This window comes from Mytilus edulis, chromosome 12, assembly GCF_963676685.1.
Source record: "Mytilus edulis chromosome 12, xbMytEdul2.2, whole genome shotgun sequence".
NCBI classification, from domain to species: domain Eukaryota; kingdom Metazoa; phylum Mollusca; class Bivalvia; order Mytilida; family Mytilidae; genus Mytilus; species Mytilus edulis.
This window is the reverse complement of record NC_092355.1, coordinates 30,524,316-30,544,989: the sequence shown is the minus strand read 5'-3', so window position 1 is coordinate 30,544,989 and position 20,674 is coordinate 30,524,316. Positions and strand designations below refer to the sequence as shown.

General features: G+C 32.3%; 1 protein-coding gene across 1 annotated transcript; it reads left to right on the top strand.

Moving 5' to 3' along the window:
* Positions 1-9,465: 9,465 nt before the first annotated feature.
* LOC139499500 (glutathione S-transferase-like) lies at positions 9,466-20,066 on the top strand. Its single transcript, XM_071288201.1, has 5 exons — positions 9,466-9,645; positions 12,098-12,197; positions 15,545-15,660; positions 17,216-17,320; positions 19,795-20,066. Exons 1-5 carry the CDS (start codon positions 9,604-9,606, stop codon positions 19,966-19,968), a joined length of 537 nt encoding a protein of 178 aa, XP_071144302.1. The 5' UTR covers positions 9,466-9,603; the 3' UTR covers positions 19,969-20,066.
* The last annotated feature ends 608 nt before the right edge of the window (positions 20,067-20,674 follow it).

Sequence of the window (20,674 nt, the reverse complement as noted above, 5' to 3'; positions counted from 1 at the left end):
TTTTAACAATAAATATAACATCTACTCAATTTTGATATCGTGGGGAATTCGAATATGGTAATGATCTATCCAGTGGGAAAAGAAATTTTTGCTTTGACCTTTGACCCTGATTTAAAAATGCGTGACCACGACAGACAACGACGACAACGGTATTTCGATGAGGTTTGTTCTTCTCTTTCCAATGAAAATTAAAATATAGCCGTATGTTATTCCGTTAAGGCAAATCGATCAAATTTGTTGATTGGGCACCTACTATTAACACGTACACGATGTATATGATGCTAAGCCCACCTATAACCATGGACATTGCGGTTTCAGCACAAATATAAGAACAACTATTAAATCATTAAAAAACTTTACTCATCAGATCGACACGTATCACACATAAAAATGTAATAAAAAGAATCAATATCAAAAAGACCATGTTGACTTTTTATTGGCACATATTTCTGCTTGTGAATTTCTAATGTTTTGTTTTGTTTTGGCTTGTTTTTTTTTGTTTTTTTTGTTGTTGTTTTTTTTTTTTTTTTCGGGGGTGGGGAGTATAAAGTCATACAACAGTTACCTTCGACACGATGTTGGGCGCATTAAATGATGCATCGTCGGTAGTAAAACGACTTGTTTTTATTGAGAGTGAATAAAATGTTTATTACCTGTTACATCATAAATACAATAAAAGATATGTTTTTATTTTGATTGTTTTTAGGTGGATGCATTTAATAAGATAGAGAAAACTATGTGTTAATTTTTGGCTAGACATGTATATGACATATGAAGTAGCAGAAATAACGAAAGATAATTTTGTTTTGTCGGAGGTGTATTCTTACGGATGTTTTAAAACTAGATTGAAAAATTAAGGAGATAACGTATTAAGTTAAAAGCCCTTTTTTAGAGTGCAACTAAATAATACTGGCACCAATCTGAAAATATGATAAGTGACGAGGGAGTAATCCTTTCCCAAATCCCCGGGCATTTTTTTTAATTTCATCCCACTTCCAACTTCGTCTTCCAATGTCCCACTTTTTACCACCCACATCCCACGTTATAACCTTCTGCCCATATATCCCGAATCCCAACTTTTTACTTGTCTTCATTCGCCGTTCCAACTTCCTCCCCTAATACCCCACATCCCAATAAACTCGTCATAGATACCAGGATTTAAATTTTGTATTTGCGCCAGACGCGCGTTTTGTCTACAAAGGACTCATCACAGACGCTCAAAAGCGTGTCTTAACTCTAGATCTCATCAATACATATTACAAAATCTAGGCTTGTCGAATAATTTGACCTTAAAAAAATTCCGATTTGCGTACTTTTGATACCTTGTAAGATTGAAAATGATATGACGTAACATTGGGATCTTCTGTCAAAAATTTAAAAAAAAATGATCAATGGGGAAAAAGCGATGAAACGTATCACTCAGTTTCGAAAGCCCGTCTTTCCATTCACCTTTTTTTTTCTATCCCCTTTTTACTGCCTTTATCCAACATCGAGATAAAGTCACCAAGATGATAAAAATCAAATAACAATTTGTGTGAATGACATCATAATTCTTATATGATTTGCATATATATTAGGGAAAGTTGATATGATTGTCCGACAGGATTGTTGTCTCTTTCACACATTCCCCGTTTCCATTCTGAATTTATTAAGATGATTTCATTTAACGATACCTCGCTAGAATTAATAAAAAATTGTCAGACTCAGGTGCGGATCCATTCATTTTCAAAAGTTGGTTTCAAACCAAGGAGAAAGAGGCGGGGAGTCATCCAAAAGTAAGGAAAATCCACCCTGGACCCCCCCCCCCCCCCCCCCCCTCAAAAAAAACCCCACCTCCACCCACAAAAAAAAAGAAAATTGATCCACTATCATAAGACATTACTATTTAGTTAAAAAAAATGTAGGTTCTCGATGCTGATTATTAACGTTATTTGTAATTAGCTCCCTGGCCTATCAGTTTTCTCTCTAGAACACACGCGTCTCAATACAGCGTTTAGGCGTGTTCTCACCCTTCCAACATACGTGTGTCTAGTTAACCTTGTGATCTGTCAAAGCAAACCAGATGAAGGACAGGGAACCCGTCTGTCATTATGGCCATTTCTCTTTTGTGACGTTTAGTTTTGTTTGTATTCCCTACCAGAGCAGATAATGATTAAAGGAGAAGGGGCTATAAGGGGCAAAATTGGCCTCAATTTCGAGAATTTTTCAAATTCTACTTATTCGTATGTGTATTGCTTTCTTTTTCCGTTAGACATATTCATTTTATGAAAAAATGTTTTTTTGTAGTTATGACGTCATAATGCCGTGTTTTGACAACACTTCACGTGCATATTGAACTTGAACTGAATTTTAATATTTTTCTTTTTTTTTTTCTTTCTTTCTTTCTTTTTTTTTTTATTATTTAGATTCCTTAATCATACTATTTAATTGGTGTTTTTATCTTTTATTTGTTTTATTTTTAATTGATGTTATGATGATAAAATACTATTAAGTATTAATTATAAATCGTTGTTCTTTAAAGTTTGTTACTCACATGCTTACAAATGAACGTTAATTTTTACAGTTGATGAAATGAAATTAGAAATATATATGCAAAGTGTTTAAACAAAATGTTGCAAAAATATATGAATTATGAAAAACTTGAACAATCTTAAATAACGTCTGTTTGGTAAAACAAAAATAATTTGGACCATGATATAACCAACAATGATGAAATGGCCATATCATTGATATAAACAATTTAGTTGAATAAGAAGTAAAGAAATGAAAAAAAGGTTCCTACTGTTTATGAATCAAAATGATCAATATAAGTTATTAACTTCAAATAGTTGTTGGGTCAATTTGGTTCAATTCGCCTACACGCTGCGCATTGGGTATGGTGGTGTACGTTTGAGTCCCTTCAAATCCAATTGTTTTTCATCGTTTCGTAATTTTTTACATTTGTCGTTTAAAATCACATTATCATGATATTGTAAAGACACTTTAACAACAAAAAATAAAAAAAATGTGCTAACAATATTTCAGTTTTATTAAGGTTGAGCTGGTAATTGTTGAAATGTATAGTTTATGAAATGGCGTTCTTTATTCATATATTATATGTATACTAGTACGTAATATGTCCCACCTTCTTGTGTTTTTATCAGCCGAATACATTAAAGTACACACAAACTCATTTTTGGATATTCAAGTTAAAAGAAAAATAAATAAGGCCGTTAGTTTTCTCGTTTAATTGTTTTACATTGTCGGGGCCTTTTATAGCTGACTATGCGGTATGGAGATCAGTTTTGTTCTTCATTGTATTAATACAATGGTTCACTAGTAATAATGTATTCACGTTGATTATTTAAGGTGTAATCTATTGTAAAATGTACACAATACATAAAAAAAGGATGAAATACGTAAAAATCTGATATTTAAGCTTAGTCGGCCTACCATTTTTACGACGTCATAACAAGAAAACCGCAAGAGATAACTATAAAATTTTTGGTGTTTTATAAGCTCCATATCATAGAGACCAATTGAAAGAAATATCAATAAATTCTGAAGTGGGGCCAATTTTGCCCCTTATAGCCCCTTCTCCTTTAATAAATTATGTTTCTGAAAAGAAGACTACAGACCTAGTTTTTGTATGTTGTTCAATTAACTGTATTGATACGTTTATTTTCTCTTTGGAATACTCTTGTTTATCTTTTTGTCTATGTTTTTTAATGACCTTGGTATCTAATTAATGTTTTGACAAAGTTACAACAAAAGCAAAAGAATGATTGTTCATTGTAAATGGTGTCCGTACATGTGACCTCGGCAAATTGATGTTACAGCTAGTTTTACGGACGCCATCACGAAGTGGATAACGTTAATGCAATATTTTTGTCAAAGATGACGGCAGCTTGCAGTAAGAATTACAATCAATTCCTTTATTGTGATGAACATTTCATGTATAAAACCTTTTAAATGAAAACATTGACTTAAACAGTGGAAAGTTTTATCTGCAATAAATGCAGAAAAGCATATCAACAAAACTTGAGCATGGCAAAACCAATTATAAACAAGAATAATTTTGCATTTCTATTATATTTTATAGAGTGGGATTTCATTTAAATATTACATGCAAACAATTTTGGTGCCGGTAGTCTTTTCAATTGTCATTGTGGTACTAGTATGTGTTAGAAATATATTCATCAATAAAATGATGATAGTGTTTATTTGACATGCACATTTCCTCGTTTGAATAACACATTGACATTATTTTTTTTCATTTCAAAGAAAAGAAGCATCTTCTTTATATTCATGTTATGTAATGACTCATACTACGCGGTTTATTCTTTATTTATTGTTCTTATCTGTTTTCGTAATCCAGCTTTACAATTAAATGTCAAGTTGATAATGGAAAGCAATTCATATATAGCGACTGATTTTTTTATTACGTTCGTGCTGTATCTGTGTGCTAAAAAGGCAAACGTCAGAAATTAGTTAAATAGTTGATGTCCATCTAAAAAAAAATGTTGCAAATGTATAAAAGAAGTACTGCTATAGTGAGTTCTTTTTAAAATTTGCTGAAATTGTATTTATATAACAGATATTAGATAAATATACAACATTGATCAGGAAAAATAAAAAGAGAATAAACAAACAAAGCGAGGTAATGACAAATTTACAACTAAAATCCGACGATGTGGTATGAGAGCAAATGAGACAATTCTCCATCCAAGTCACACAATTAGTAAAACGCAAACAATCCAGGTCAAAGAAAGGCATTTAAAACGGAGCCTTGGCCCACATTGAACAAAACGCTTAAAATAGTTCAAAAAGGTCTAGCGTAAATCAATTCAAACTGGAAAACCAACGGTCTAATCTTTTCAAAAAACAAAACAATCTTTATATCATCCCTGCTGGTTCCGAGTTGTCTTCATCATGTAATGAAATAAAGTTTGTTTTGTTTTCGCTGATTTATGTTCGCTGTATAGTCTATCTTATTTCAGTATGATTGATTTGAAGTTTTTGTTTCATGCCAAAGGGAAACAGTTCATCAACGATAGTTGGCTTATGATTGTGTGTGCCAGACACTCATTTGGTCTGGAAAAGACCTTTCAGTGATCATGGTGATGCTCGAATAAAACAAAAGTTTTTGTTTCATGCCAAAGGGAAACAGTTCATCAACGATAGTTGGCTTATGATTGTGTGTGCCAGACACTCATTTGGTCTGGAAAAGACCTTTCAGTGATCATGGTGATGCTCGAATAAAACAAAATTAAAAGACGAATTAAAAACAAAGTTGAAGTGCATTAAGTGTCGGAAGTTCTGAAAATATTAATGTCACGCATATGAGTATTCTGTACGTATAGTTACATGCTGTTTATTTGGGTCTCCCCGTGGTGTAAAGTTGTTTCTACCATATTTAAATTTTCATACTTAGTTGATGAAAACATATTTTAATTAAATGCTGTCTATGCTTCTAAACTGGACCCCTGCTGTTGTTTCAATCTTATCTACACAGTTTGTGTCGAAGTATCAATCAGCGGGTGGCCAGTTAATCTATGCTTCCCGTTTTAATGGTTTTACACTAGTAATTTTGGGGCCCTTTATAGCTTGTTGTCCGGTGTGTGCCAATGCTCAGTGTTGAAGGCCGTACATTGACCTATAATGGTTTACTTTTTTAAAATTGTTATTTGGATGGAGAGTTGTCTCATTGGCACTCATACCACATCTTCCTATATCTATTTAGGCTATTCAAAATTAGATTGACAGTAATGGTAAATCAGAAGAGCAAAGGAGTACAGTCTAGTCACAAGAAAACTAATAAAGTGCATTCTGAAGAAGTGCATTTGGCTGATCAACATTGTAATTTTAGAATGAAGCAAAACAAATCAAATTGCTTATAATAAGTTCACCCATAACTTTAAATTTGATCAGATAAAATTCTGGATTGGTCATGAATAGCAGTAACGACTTCCCGTATAATACACGAGAGAGACAAATGTTCTGTATCGAACAGATCTACAGCGGATTCTATTGAGTGTGTAGCGAAAGGTAACATCTTTGGTTAGCTTGCTTGCTAGCTAAACCGTGAAGTCATTATTAGGTCAGGTATAATACCCTCCTTTCGAAGTAGCATAGTCCAACAGACAAATCGATTAGTTTTCTGTCGGACTAGTCTATTCTTACAGTAGGATAGGTTACCTAACCTAACAATGACTTCACGGGTCAACTGACAAGCAAGCTAACCAAAGATATTACATTTGGCTACACACTCAATGGAATCCGCTGTAAATATATATATATAATCATTATAAATAGTCAAAATTAATAGTTACTAATCATCAAAGAACAAATTGCTTATGTTACCATTATGAAGAGTTTTTTAACTAAATTGCAATTTTTTTTTCTGTTATGTTGAAACGTTTTTAAAGCATGTATAGCACATCCAAACATAAGATGGCTTAAGTAGATAATAAGAAAATTTGGTTTCATTCTACTTTTATAATATAGAATATTCTCGCAGATAAAGTCAGTATCAAAAACTAAAATGCAATTATTCTTTATGTATTGGTCATTAAAAATAGTATTGACTTTTCGTCTAGTAAATGAGAAATACAAATGTTCTGTCTCGAACAGATCTTATCATATCAGTGTATATATATCATGTATATAATCATTATAAATAGTCAAAATCAATAGTTCTTGTATAATCATCAAATCACAAAATGCTTAAGTTACCGTTATGAGAACATTATCAAGATGATGACCACTCTACTTCAATAATGTCTGATACTTTTTCTAATCAGATTCAAATGTAATGTCTACAAAATCGCAGTTATTTTCTATCATGTTATAACTTTAATTATAGCAATATTAATTAGGCACAATGACGTTGATATCATCATACATAGGTTTGCACCGTATGGCATTACAAAATGTGGCGTAGTAATCTTTTAAAAAAGCATTTTAAGGCACTAACAGTGTATATAAAGAGGATTGGAGACAAATGGACAGTACAGTATTGTTCATGCAAATTACAATTAAAAGTCAAATAAACCGTTAGCATAATGCTAAAAAGTAAAATCACAAAAATACTTAACATCGAGGAAAATTCAAAACGGAAAGTCCCTAATCAAATGGCAAACTCAAATGTTAAACCACATAAAACGAACGGACAACCACTGTCATATTCCTGACTTGATACAGGCATTTTCTTAATATAGAGAATTGTGGATTGAACCTGGTTTTATAGAGATAAATCTCGCACTTGTATGACAGTCGCACCAAATTCAATTATATTTACAACGATGCTTGAACAAAACAGACATAATAGGTAAAAATGTCAAAATAGGGGTACAGCAGTCATCACCGTATCACAATTTCCATCACAACAAAAAACAAACAAATATTAAACAAAGAAGCACAAAAAGCATATGTCAAAACATATATAAAACACTGCTAGTTCAAGATTCCTGAACAAAAGCAGTGGACAATTCAGTGACAGGTTATGACATAACAATAGCAATGTGAATAACTAGTATGAGCTTTAAGGATGTAATTAGGTGAAATTAATTAATCAAGAATCTAAAATTGACACTATAAGCTGGAAGAGCATTGGTAAAGAAATAAAATAAGCTAAAAATATTGATAGGTCATGGAGCTCCTTTTCGAGATACTGGACATTTAAAATATGGCGGGAAAAGGATGACTCAGACTTTTACCTTATATTTGCATTGGTATTATTTTGGTCTAAAATCAAAAGAAAGAAAATCAACAATCTGCTATAACTTTAGTAAATGACCTTTTATGAGTTAAATTTCATGTGAAAAAATGAATGGGTGTTATTGGGCAAATTATTTTTTATATTGTATTGTATGGAAAAACACCAAGGAGTCCGAACATTTTACATAAATGCTAAAACCTTACCTTAGTACATCCATAAAAACTTATTTAAAAATTACTCATTTTAATTGATAATAAGTTGATTTCAAATGAATAGCAAATAAATAAAACTCTCCCAAAACATGTTTACATCACTTATATCGTATTATAGTTATTGATAGCTAGTGCCTTATATTGTAATCGCCAGTACTCACTTATGAAATATTTTTCTATTCAACATGTAAATAAAGAAGTGAACAAAACAATTCAAATGTCATTACAGCAGATTTCATTGAGTGTGTAGCCAAAGGTAAAATCTTTGGTTTAGCTTGCATGTTAGATGAACCGTGAAGTCATTATTAAGTCAAGTATACTACCCTCCTTTCGAAATAGCATAGTCCAACAGACAAATAGATTGGTTTTCTGTCAAAATAGTCTATTCTTAAAGTAGGGTAGTTTACCTAACCCAACAATGACTTCAAGGTTCAGCTAACATGAAAGCTAACCAAAGATATTACCTTTGGCTACACACTCAATGAAATCCGCTGTAAAGCTAAACATAAGGTTGAATTTGATTAGATACAATGCTGCATTAGTCATTAAGAATAGTAAAGACTTTCTGTTAAGTACACGAGAAAGAAGTAAATTAACTCCATGTTCTTAATTTTAAACAAAAATGAAGTAATGGTTATTGGCATAAAGTTTAATTTAGCATGCAAGGTCTACTCAGACTTCCCGTAATTAAATACCACGTGCTGTGCACAATAGCTTATCTTTTATGTTATAATCGTAGACTCTAATGAAATAACGGTTCAACACATTTACATATTGTTAAAGTGCAAATTCCTAATATGCCGACATTGAATAACCAGATAATATGTTAGTTACATAATAACAATATTGTGAGCTGAAGCAATAGAAATAATTATATATGGTATACGTTCCGTTCCGTACGAATGTTAGATATGAGTTTATAAAATATAACAGTACTAATTTCGTTTAGCTGCATACTGTTATATCAAAACCCCAAGACAAATTATTCGTTTTTATATTGTTTAATCGGCTTTACTAAAAGTGGACACAAAAAAAAAGATCAGATTGTAGTTTCATTTTTCATTGTTCATATGTGCTCTGGAAGGGTAAGCAGATCCTGCTCAACATGTGGCACCCGTCGTGTTGCTTATGTGATAACAAATCCGGTAAAAAGTCTAATTCGGTAGGACACATTCATTAAAAGCAACAGCGTGGAGCTCGAGACCCTGTATATTTCCATAGGAATGCTCTAAACTTTGACCTTTAAAGAATAAACACATCGATATCAAATAACAAGTAAGATAAAATAGCATCATGGGCCATTATTTTGAACATTACTACAATCTTTAGTTAGGACCTAGTGTTTATATATATAATTTAAATACCTTTGATAGTCTATAAAAGGTATATTCCCGTTTTGATAAAAAAAAAAAAAATATCTGGATAATAGATTTCATCGAGATACGTTTTAGGTAAAAATTCAGTAAAAGTTATTATAAAAGTAATTGTTCAACGTCAGTATTTAGAACATTGTTTTTATGCGTATTAAAAGCTTCGTCAGTCTATTGACGCCATTCTTTTTTGTTTAAGCCATCAGAAGATAACATCTTACATTCAAAATGCCTGCTAAATACAAACTTTCTTACTTTGAAGAAAGAGGGAGAGCTGAAATTCTTCGTCTTTTGTTTTCTGGAGCTGGTCAGGAGTTCGAAGATGAAAGACTTACAGGCGATTCATGGGCAGCGTTTAAACCAAGTAAGATTGATTTCATTTCATAGTATACATATACCTATATGATTCTAAAGTCAAAAATATATGTGCGTTAAATTTTCGTAATTTCTAGAAAGAAATTTTAATGCTATACATGTATTTGGATTTGAATTTTTATTCAAAAACCCAGCTCATACCAACACAATAATGATTGAGGGGACTATTTGATATTCGTGGGTTAGGGACAGAGAAGTACCAGTCATTTTTAAAGGGGAATTTCAAATATATGACCCAATTCAAAAGCATCCATCGTCAAAAAGGGTGTTACAACTTCAGGACTGGCCCCCTCCCCACTGAATAATTCTGCTCCACAAAAAGCATGTCAACACTAGTTGTGTGAAAGAGTGAAAGTGTATTGGGCGATAATATGTGAAATGAATAATCCTTCCGAAAAAAATAATTATTCTCCTGCACCCTTAACCAATCCAGTACGAATCGAAAGTCGTTTTTTTAAAATGGAATGCAAAAATAAACTGTCTATGAAATTTTACTATGTTAAACATTTTTTATTCAAACATTGGTGCAAAAATTCAATGGTTTTCAAACTGGTGTGCAAAATTCAAGGTTACAGAACGTAAATAAAATATGAGAGTCTAAATACTGACTACGTTACACCGATCAATAAAATTCCTTGCTTGCTAAGACGTAACACAAACATTAAAGCAAAATTCCTACCGTTTATCTATAGATACAAACATGAATACTACATACCTACAGGTTACATATAGAAACAAACAGTAAAACCATATACCTACTGTTTTCTATAGATTGTCATTCGTGTCGGTACGAAAAAATCGAGAAAATCGAAAATTACTATTAAATTTCCGATTTATTTTCAGTTCATTATCCTAAAGTACATGTTTGTTTATGTTTGAAATTGAAATTTGTGTAAAACAATAATGTAGCTTATAAAAAAGTCAACTACAAAAGATTAAATTTGGAATTGATTTTATTTTTATTTATTTTATTCTTTTTATTTTTTTGAAAGGGGGGGGGGTACTAAGGTTTGCCATTTTGTAATCTCTATCGAATATTAATTATAAACACAGGTGATTCTTTATTGAAAAAAAAGTTTCTATGTCAATCGAAGAATATGATGATCAGGCAAGTAATGTGCGAAAAGTTTTTCGCGTTAAAGTTCTGTGTTTAGTACAAATGAAGGCCTCGCTGAGAAAGGGGGGGGGGGGGGTGTGAATTTGTTCGTTCTCTTTAGTTTTAAAATTTCACCACTATTAAAAGGAGACGGTAAATAAGAGACAGATATACATAATGCCAATTGTTCCCCCCAAAAGGCACCTTCCACCTTTTCTGATTTTCAATATTTTTGTAGTTAATGTGATTATATTAAGAATTTGATAAGGGAGATTCTCCAACTGAACTATAGATACGACAAAATGCAATATTATTTATCTATGCACGTAATTCGATGTCTCATTGTTCAAATTAAACGAAATGTTATAGTCAAGTATACCATACTGTACACATGCATGTTTATACATATACTACAAAAAATGTATGATCATTGTACAAATATCTGCCTGGGATTAAGTGATTAAGCGATGTTCCCATTTTCAACTTTAAATTTGAATGACAAATTTGAAGGACACATTATTTTACTTATTGAAAATATATAAGATTAAACAGATAAAAACGAATACCTACGATACACAATTCAAGTGTTGTTTTGTTCTTACAACGACAATATTCAGACGTCTGACAGACAATAAGAAAAAAAGTCGTACCATTGAGAGAATATTGCATCCCTTAGAAAATTAGGTATAAACTTTTAAAATCAGTTGTAATTGTTTGAGATATGGAAGTACTACCTAGCTCAGTCGGTTTGAGAGCTGCTTTGTATAATATATATGTAATATATAAAATTAGAAAAGAGTGCTGCTTTGTAATACATAGGTCCCTGATTCGAGTCCCGGGTGATTTTGAATGTAGAATTATTCTTTCTGTTTACACAAGCTTCGAATGAATCATGCATTTTAAAATACTTTGTTTGTAAAATTTGTAAAATTAAGGCAAACCTTTAAATCGAAAAAAGAAGATGTGGTATGATTACCAATGAAAGAACTCTTCAATAGAGACCAAATGATGTATATATCAACAACTATATCAATGAACAAAACCTATTCTGCATAGTAAGCTTTACATGGTCCCGAAATGACAAATGTTTAAAAACAAAATCAATCAAAACGAAACTAACGGCTTGATTAATGTACAAAACAATAAACCGAAAACTAATATGATGAACAGCAACAAACTACAACGACCAATTCAATGCCCCCGACTTGGAAGAGACACATGCAGAATATGACGTGGTAAAACATATTTGCTGGTGCCAAACCCGCCATTATCCCGAGACAGTAGTGTAGCAGTACAACATATAATTACAATATATAAATAACTTTGTGACTTTCTGTGATTTCAGAAACACCATATGGCCAGATGCCTCTGCATGTTAACGGTAGATACTAAAATCACAATAAATCAGACCGGTGCCATTGCACGGTTCATTGCTCGTGAATTTGGTAAGTTGTTTGTACTTTTAAGAAAGAAAAGAATTACAAATTGTACCGAAAATATTATCCCAAACATAAGATTAGTAAAAATTGGTTCTATCAATATTAGTATAAGTATTTGAAATGCATTTACGTACATGTATTACTTGATTTTTTTTAACTTGATTGTGCGTGGTTTAACCAGTTCGCTTATATCAGACCAGTCCATTTATATACAGGGTGTCGGGATAAACCCATCAATGAAGTGTCCAGTTATTCGTACCATATCATAAACGCACTTCATTTGTATATCCGTTTGTTGACACTGATTGGTGATAAGGAATCAATTATGATTATAATGGCCATCATTATTGTCAATTACATCCCAGCTCCTTTGTTCTAACAGGGGTGATCTGAGCCGGATCACCCCTACCAGATCACACCAGTTTGAGTGTCTTTGTTATGCATGCTTTCCTTTGTTCTGTAACATTTTGGCGGGAATGCCAAATCCACTATAAAACTTATAATTAATTATACGGAAAAGACTATCTATCAAAATTCACGTGGAAAAAATCCAGTGTATATGCTGGGATTCGAACTCAAGACCTTTAGCATATCAAGCCACGACACGTTCCACTACACCAGGACGACTGGATACGAACTTTTAGTAATTCAACATACTTAAAGGAAGCAAGATATTTTTATAAGTGGGGCGAGTTGGTAGATCTGTATTCAGTGGGGTTTCAACCCTTTTCGTTAATAAGTGAGTTGTCAGACTGATTGTTCAATTTGATTTTACACTTTTTCAAATTGGGGCGAGTCGGTAAACAAGAGTGGGGCATTTTTTTAATAAAGTGGCGATAAAGTGTGGGCCGATTGGCCAGTGGGGCGAGTTGACATTATTTGATATCTACTCATCGTGTTCGGGGGTCATTAAGGGTATACATCATATAGTAATAGATAAATTATATTATAATGGTTGTATGGCGTTCTAAAATAGATTTTATGAATTGTAAATGGTTTTTCGTCTAATCTAAAACAGCTGGGATGTAAAATAGTTATCCCATTCGGACTTGGTGTGTCAGTGTTAGATCACCCTCTGGCCTCCGGCCATCGGGGTGATCTTACACTGACACACCGCGTCATCATGGGATAACTATTAATTACATCCCAGCTCCTTTGTTCTAACAGGGGTGATCTGAGCCGGATCACCCCTACCAGATCACACCAGTTTGAGTGTCTTTGTTATGCATGCTTTCCTTTGTTCTGTAACATTTTGGCGGGAATGCCAAATCCACTATAAAACTTATAATTAATTATACGGAAAAGACTATCTATCAAAATTCACGTGGAAAAAATCCAGTGTATATGCTGGGATTCGAACTCAAGACCTTTAGCATATCAAGCCACGACACGTTCCACTACACCAGGACGACTGGATACGAACTTTTAGTAATTCAACATACTTAAAGGAAGCAAGATATTTTTATAAGTGGGGCGAGTTGGTAGATCTGTATTCAGTGGGGTTTCAACCCTTTTCGTTAATAAGTGAGTTGTCAGACTGATTGTTCAATTTGATTTTACACTTTTTCAAATTGGGGCGAGTCGGTAAACAAGATTGGGGCATTTTTTTAATAAAGTGGCGATAAAGTGTGGGCCGATTGGCCAGTGGGGCGAGTTGACATTATTTGATATCTACTCATCGTGTTCGGGGGTCATTAAGGGTATACATCATATAGTAATAGATAAATTATATTATAATGGTTGTATGGCGTTCTAAAATAGATTTTATGAATTGTAAATGGTTTTTCGTCTAATCTAAAACAGCTGGGATGTAAAATAGTTATCCCATTCGGACTTGGTGTGTCAGTGTTAGATCACCCTCTGGCCTCCGGCCATCGGGGTGATCTTACACTGACACACCGCGTCATCATGGGATAACTATTAAAGACATCTTCAAATAGACTGTCCTTATGCAAATTAAAACGTAAGCTCCGCCCGATCAGTTGAAATAACATTGGTTACCCGTCAACATCTTGATTGCTCCTCAATGTACCATTCTGTTAGGTATAGTATGAAATTCAAAACAGTGTGGCTGTGGCCATTGTTTGACACATTAAATTCATCCATTGACTGGGACAATTTACGTGAACGTTTGTCTGTAACGACCACTGTTCACGACGTACCTACGATAGACATTTAAACTGTGGGGTCACCAAAGGTTTCTTAACGCCTTTAATTATAAAGTAATTCGAAAAAATAATCAGGAATAACCTTTATGTTTTGATTTATATAATTGGTATAATTCAAAACATCGTGTTATTTCTGATTATTTTTTTTCGAATTACTTTATTGAGTTGTTGAGAACCTTTGGTGACCCCATAGTTTAAGTGTCTTTAAAAAGGACATAGTGATCAGTGGTCGTTACATACAAACGTTCATCTCAATTGTCCCAGTCAATGGATGAATTTAATGTGTCAATCAATGGCCACAGCCACACTGTTTTGAATTTCATTCTAATTAACTTTTGAACTTTGATTCTGCAATTGATCCAGTGTAAAACCTTCACGGGAAGTTGGCCTTCAACTTCACATCTACAACTTATCAAGATAGATAAACAATTCTTATATAATTATGATTTAACCATCTTAATTCTTAATTGAATGTGATTGGTTCGTTAGAATGTATGTCCTTATACTTCGATATATATGTACCATGTGATCAGAATTACTTTCGTAGCATTAGACTGACGAGTTAGATTGTAACCATTTTACAAATTACGCAAGTATTAAGTTGAAATCGGACAAATCTTTTCAAAATAAAAGAACGTCTTCGAAGCGGTCAATTGATTTTAAGTCACACAGATGATGAAAGTCACACAAACATTTGTTGAACCCGGCTTGATCATACCATAGACTTTTACATTTCTTTTTTTCTTTTTCGTAAAACAAGAGACATTTATGAGTAAAATCAAAGACTGGTGTACCGGTTCGAAGGCATATTGATGTATGTGGGTAGGGGAGTATGTCCTCGTGGGTATAGTTACCTTGTGGAACTGAGCAGGTTTTATATTCATATCATCGATTAATATCATGTTCTCGTCAAGAATATACAATTAATTTTGCTACTGAACGTTAAACAGCCATCCGATGAATGATTGAAACTTGCCAAACCCTTCCAACAATGGATAAAAATGGGCCTTTGAACAGGTGTAAGACAGATAGAACTTATAGAATGGATATCAAGAATCCCTGTAAAGTGTATAGTATCTACCAGCTTTGTATTTAAACTTTATTGCATTGGAAATTTGTACTATTAGAACATACATTTTTAAATGCAACAACACAAATTCTATAAATATTGATAATTTGAAATAGGATTGTACGGTACCGATAACATGGAAAGTTCCAAGTGTGACGTCATCTTTGAGACCTACAATGACGTGTTCACAGAACTTATAAAAGCGTTTTTTGAACAAGATGAAGCAAAAAAGGTCAGTTTTTATATTAATAACAGCTAGAACACACCCGCGAAATCGCGGGCATTCAGATAGTAGTTTAAAGTATGCGAAGTTACATATTTGTTTTTCGTTTATCTTTTGTACATAAATAAGGCCGCTAGTTTTCTCGTTTGAATTGTTTTACATCTTCATTTCGGGGCCTTTAAAGCTGAGTATGCGGTATGGACTTTGCTCGTTGTTGAAGGCCGTATGATGACCTATAGTTGTTAATTTCTGTGTCATTTTGGTCTCTTGTGGAGAGTTGTCTCAACATGGCAATTATACCACATTTTCTTTTTTGTGATCAATGAATTTTGTAGAAGATTTAATGACGGAGAATTTCAAAAAAGGTATCAAAAGTTCACATGAATAATTTTAGCGCTTATCTGTATATTATGAACATGCATTACTATATTAATAAAGTGTATTTACTTTCAATTTTAAGTTTACTAATCGATCCATGGTGGTCATTGATATATTATACAGACCCTCTATTTAATAAACTCTGTGACCGCCTTGGGCAGTAAACTCGAAAATGATAGCAGATAGAATTAAAATACACTTTATTCGTAGTATATGTACGATCAAAGTAAACAGAAAAACGCAAACCGGAAGTCTAATCTGACTTAAAATTTCGTCCAATGACGGGACAATATCCGGATGCCTTCTTTTTTTTACCCCAAAATAACTCAATCTGAATAATCATATGAATGGATGTCAAATGCGACTTTACACTGTACCTATAGGACACAGAGATGTGTTGATTAATTTATTGTGGAAAGAAGAGAAGCGACACACAAAATGAGGTCTTCTTGTTTAATAGTATAGATGATAATAATACAAATACATGTAGTTCGTTATTGTTATATACGTAAACAAGATACTTGTGAAAATATAATTCAAAAGATAACATTTAAACTGTCAACAATAGATATTACATCAAAAATATAATCTTGGACTTTGAACTTGAAATAACTAAAGGAAGATATCATGATTTCAGCCGTACAAGATATAGAAACTGTTACAGCTTACATATCAATTGATTTGTATGTACTTAAATCCAGTGACAAATATTGCCTGCATGTCAGGACTAGAAAAAAATTAATGCACATTTGCAGGACGCACAAATCATTTATAGAGACACAAAATGTCTGAAAATATTATAAAATAAATAGCATTAACTTTAGAAAAATAAGGAGCTAGATGAACCGTGTTTTTACATAGATGGTGTCTAGTACATTTTTCTACAGTATTTTTGAAAGTTTATTCTATCTTTCAACATTGAGTAATAAATTATTAGGTTTTCTTTAAATTCACATTCGTTGTTTTCCTTTTTTCGAATAAAAAACCTTCTGTATAGAATATATCAGGACAATATGTACCTACGAGACTTTGTATAATTACCACACCCCTACCATTCATGAAACTAGTAGGAGTGAATTTAGTGAATGCAAGCATTCCTTGACTGGTTTTTATTTGATTAATGTATTCATTTGCTATTTAAATGAAATTTTATGAAGCAAAATCGGATTTAATAATTCGTTTTCAGGCAGAATATGGTAAAAAATTGAATACAGAAGTTTTACCAAAATTTTTCGTTTTTATGACCAAGTTATTAAAAGAAAATGGTGGAAAATTTCTCGTAGGATCTAAGGTAACATTGATAACTTTTTAGGAGGGAAAATATCACGAAATATTACGTAAATACTGATAATCACAAGATAATAGAATAGAAAATGCAAACCTGGAATATGTCAAAGAGACAAAACCAAATCAAAGAGCAGAAAAAAGTCCAAAGCCGCCAATGCGTCTTCAACACAACGAGAAAAATAACGCACGGAGGCGGGTTTCGGCTTGCCCCTTAACAGTAATGTATACTTTTTTATACAGATTAGACCGTTGGTTTTCCCGTTTGAATGGTTTTCTTGGGGGCCTTTATATCTGGCTGTTCGGTGTGTTTACCTTGACCTATAATGGTTTACTTTTATAAATTGTGACTTGGATGGAGAGTTGTCTCATCGGCACTCACATCACATATTCCATATCTATGTACTTTAGCGAAATAAACACCATACTTATTCTAACACATATTAATATACAAAAAAATAATAAACTGACACGACTAACAAAAGCTAATGGTTCCTGAATTTGGACAGGCGCAAACATGTGGCGAGGTTGGACCCTCGCCTATTTGTATAACCAGTGTGAAGTGGATAAACGCACAACAATTTAACGCAGATACATTGAACATACCAAAGGCAAACGTAGTGTTTCTTCTCCTTTTTATACGAAAGTCATTATTAGTGTTCTTTAGTCAAGCCATGCGTCTGGAGTACACAATTTTGATCCTGATACTAGTATCAGGGATGGGCACGATTACTGACAAATGTAATCAATTAATAATCGATTACATGAAGGATTTTTGTGTAATCGATTAATAATCGATTACTCTAATTTTTGTATGTAATCGATTGCAATCGAATTACTTTATTGAAAGTAATTACATTACTTTTCGATTACTGTCAATTACATGCTTAATTTTTTTTTTAAATTAATAAAGTAAGTTTAAACACAATTATGTTGCTCAATGTTTGTAAAGTGGAAATTTAGAACTTGACCAAATACAGCATTTAAAGCATTGTTTCCAAAATATAAGTTGACAGTTGTTTTGTAGATGGAATCTCTTACTGAGGATCAGAAATATTAATGAAAATCTTGAAATTTTGAATTTCAACATGAATGAGAGATGACATTACGTTGCATCAATCAATTATTCATAAAAAAAAATTGCTTTCGTACTGACTTAAGTTAGCTTTTTTGTTTTTATGCATTAAAACAGGTATTTTTTAACATAGGCAATTACAATGTTGGAAGTTTTCTATGGAAAAAAATATAAAAAAGTAGAATAATTAATTTGTTCAGCTAAATTTAAAGATCAAAATTTATAATTATATTGAATTAATCCTTTTGTTTGGATAAACCACCCTATTTACAGGTTATAAAACTGCCAATGGAGTACAATATATAACCTGGGTAAAAATAAAGTAAATCTCTTTCTAAATTAGACATAATTGAAATGAAAACAAAGTCTGTATATTATTGATTAGAAGACTTTGATCAACTGATTAGTGAAGAGAAGAAGTTTGCTCAGATTGTTGTATTCTTTAATCAAATTATAAACAATATATATTTATAGTGTCAAAATGGGATACATATATCTGTTTCTGAAAAGAATTTCAATAGATAGCCATTGGTTCATTGTCAAAAGGATTTTGTGTACTCTCTTAATTTTTATATATATCATAACTTTATAAGGAATCAACTGTTTGTCTATTTTGAGCTTAAATCCCAACTCTAAATGAAAATTGTGTTTTAAGGAATTTTAATACAAATAAGCTTACTACTTTAATGTAGAACAGAACTTAACTTAAGACATATTTCTTATTCTAAATCTATTTTCTTATTTCAAATCTATATTCTTATTCTATATATAAAAGGTCTTGAATTATTGAAAAGCACATAAATCTATTTGTTTCAAAAGCTAGTTATAAAGTAAAATTGGGTAGGGGATCTGGTTGATCATAATGCAGCATGAGACAATAGATAGAAATTAAAGACAGTTGATAAACTCTTAAGTCATTCTACTTTATCTGTACTACAAAGTGAATACACATATTTTCATTAAAAAAAGGTTATATTTCATGAAACTATTTTACTAAAGTAATCGAAATGTAATCGAAAAGTAATCGATGATTACATCATAATTGTTGCTGTAATCGATTAAATTACGATTACATGTAATCCAAAATGTCTTCGATTACAGATTACTGTCGATTACTGGAAAAAATGTAATCAATTACAATCGATTACGATTACAGATTACGATTACCCCATCCCTGACTAGTATCTTAGATGACTTTTGTTTCACCCGTTCACCGTGACAAAATGTGGGATGTTCAATTATACAGATATAGATTAAATTGGGTAAGTTGTTGGAGTTATTTTAATTGAGAAAAACAGTGGGCCCTTTGATCTAATGGGACTAGTATTTAGAAAAAAGTTTTAAATCGATCATGGAAAATGGTCAAGAAAAATGATGTAAATTCTCTTTTTGTTTTATCTTTGTAGCTTTCACTTGCCGACATTGCCTTCTTCGACATGGTTGATAAAATAACCGGGAGTAAAATTATGGGAGCAGATTTATACAAAGACTTTGCCGAAATCAAAACGTTTTACGAAAACGTACAGAAATTGCCTAAAATTAAAAGTTATTTAGAGAAGCGACAGCCATCTGACCTGTAAATGTCACGTGGTTAGTGTAGCATTACTCATCATCTTCATTTTATATGTGTGTATTTAAACATTAACATGGTTCAGGAACAACGACTGATTTATGCGAACAAAATTGTATTCAAAAGACTAAGTAGTCTACGTTCTTTTTGTTCTTATTTATATAAGAAATAGGATATTGTTTACATTTATAAAACGTTCATTTTGTTCTTTTTTATTCTATAGATATTGAAATGGTTACTCTCTCTCTGTTTACAAGTTTTTATTTATTTAATTAAAAAATACTACGACGAAGCTGATTTATTAAATTGTTTTATCTCTTAAAGTACATGTAGTGCGAGTTTTTGCACACATAAATACACGTACGCAAACACATGTAGTTTGTCTGACATAGATATCTGTCGTGGGCTAATATGAGCTTGAGGTCAATATAACAGCGGCGTCTTCGTTTTTGTTGGAGTAGAATGCGAGCCAATTTTAAAAAGGGAGTAAAATTACGTAATTGATAACAACTCTGATTCACCGTACGACCCTTGAAAATGACAAGACCCATACAACACAACAAGCTATCCATTGTCTCGACATGGCAAAGTGTATGAAAAAATCCAAACGAAAAAAGAAATAATCGCCTGATATATAAATAAAACAATAAAAGAAATTAAGTATAAGCTCTCCACCAGCGACCAAATGTCAGAGAAGTAATGCTGTTCTCACTTAT

What these genes read in the sequence shown, in the direction of transcription:
- LOC139499500 (XM_071288201.1), top strand. Translation starts at nt 9,604, where the DNA reads ATGAAAGACTTACAGGCGATTCATGGGCAGCGTTTAAACCAA. An exon ending in ATGGGCAGCGTTTAAACCAA is followed by an intron (nt 9,646 to 12,097) that starts GTAAGATTGATT and finishes CTGTGATTTCAG; the next exon opens with AAACACCATATGGCCAGATG. An exon ending in AATTTCTCGTAGGATCTAAG is followed by an intron (nt 17,321 to 19,794) that starts GTAACATTGATA and finishes TTATCTTTGTAG; the next exon opens with CTTTCACTTGCCGACATTGC.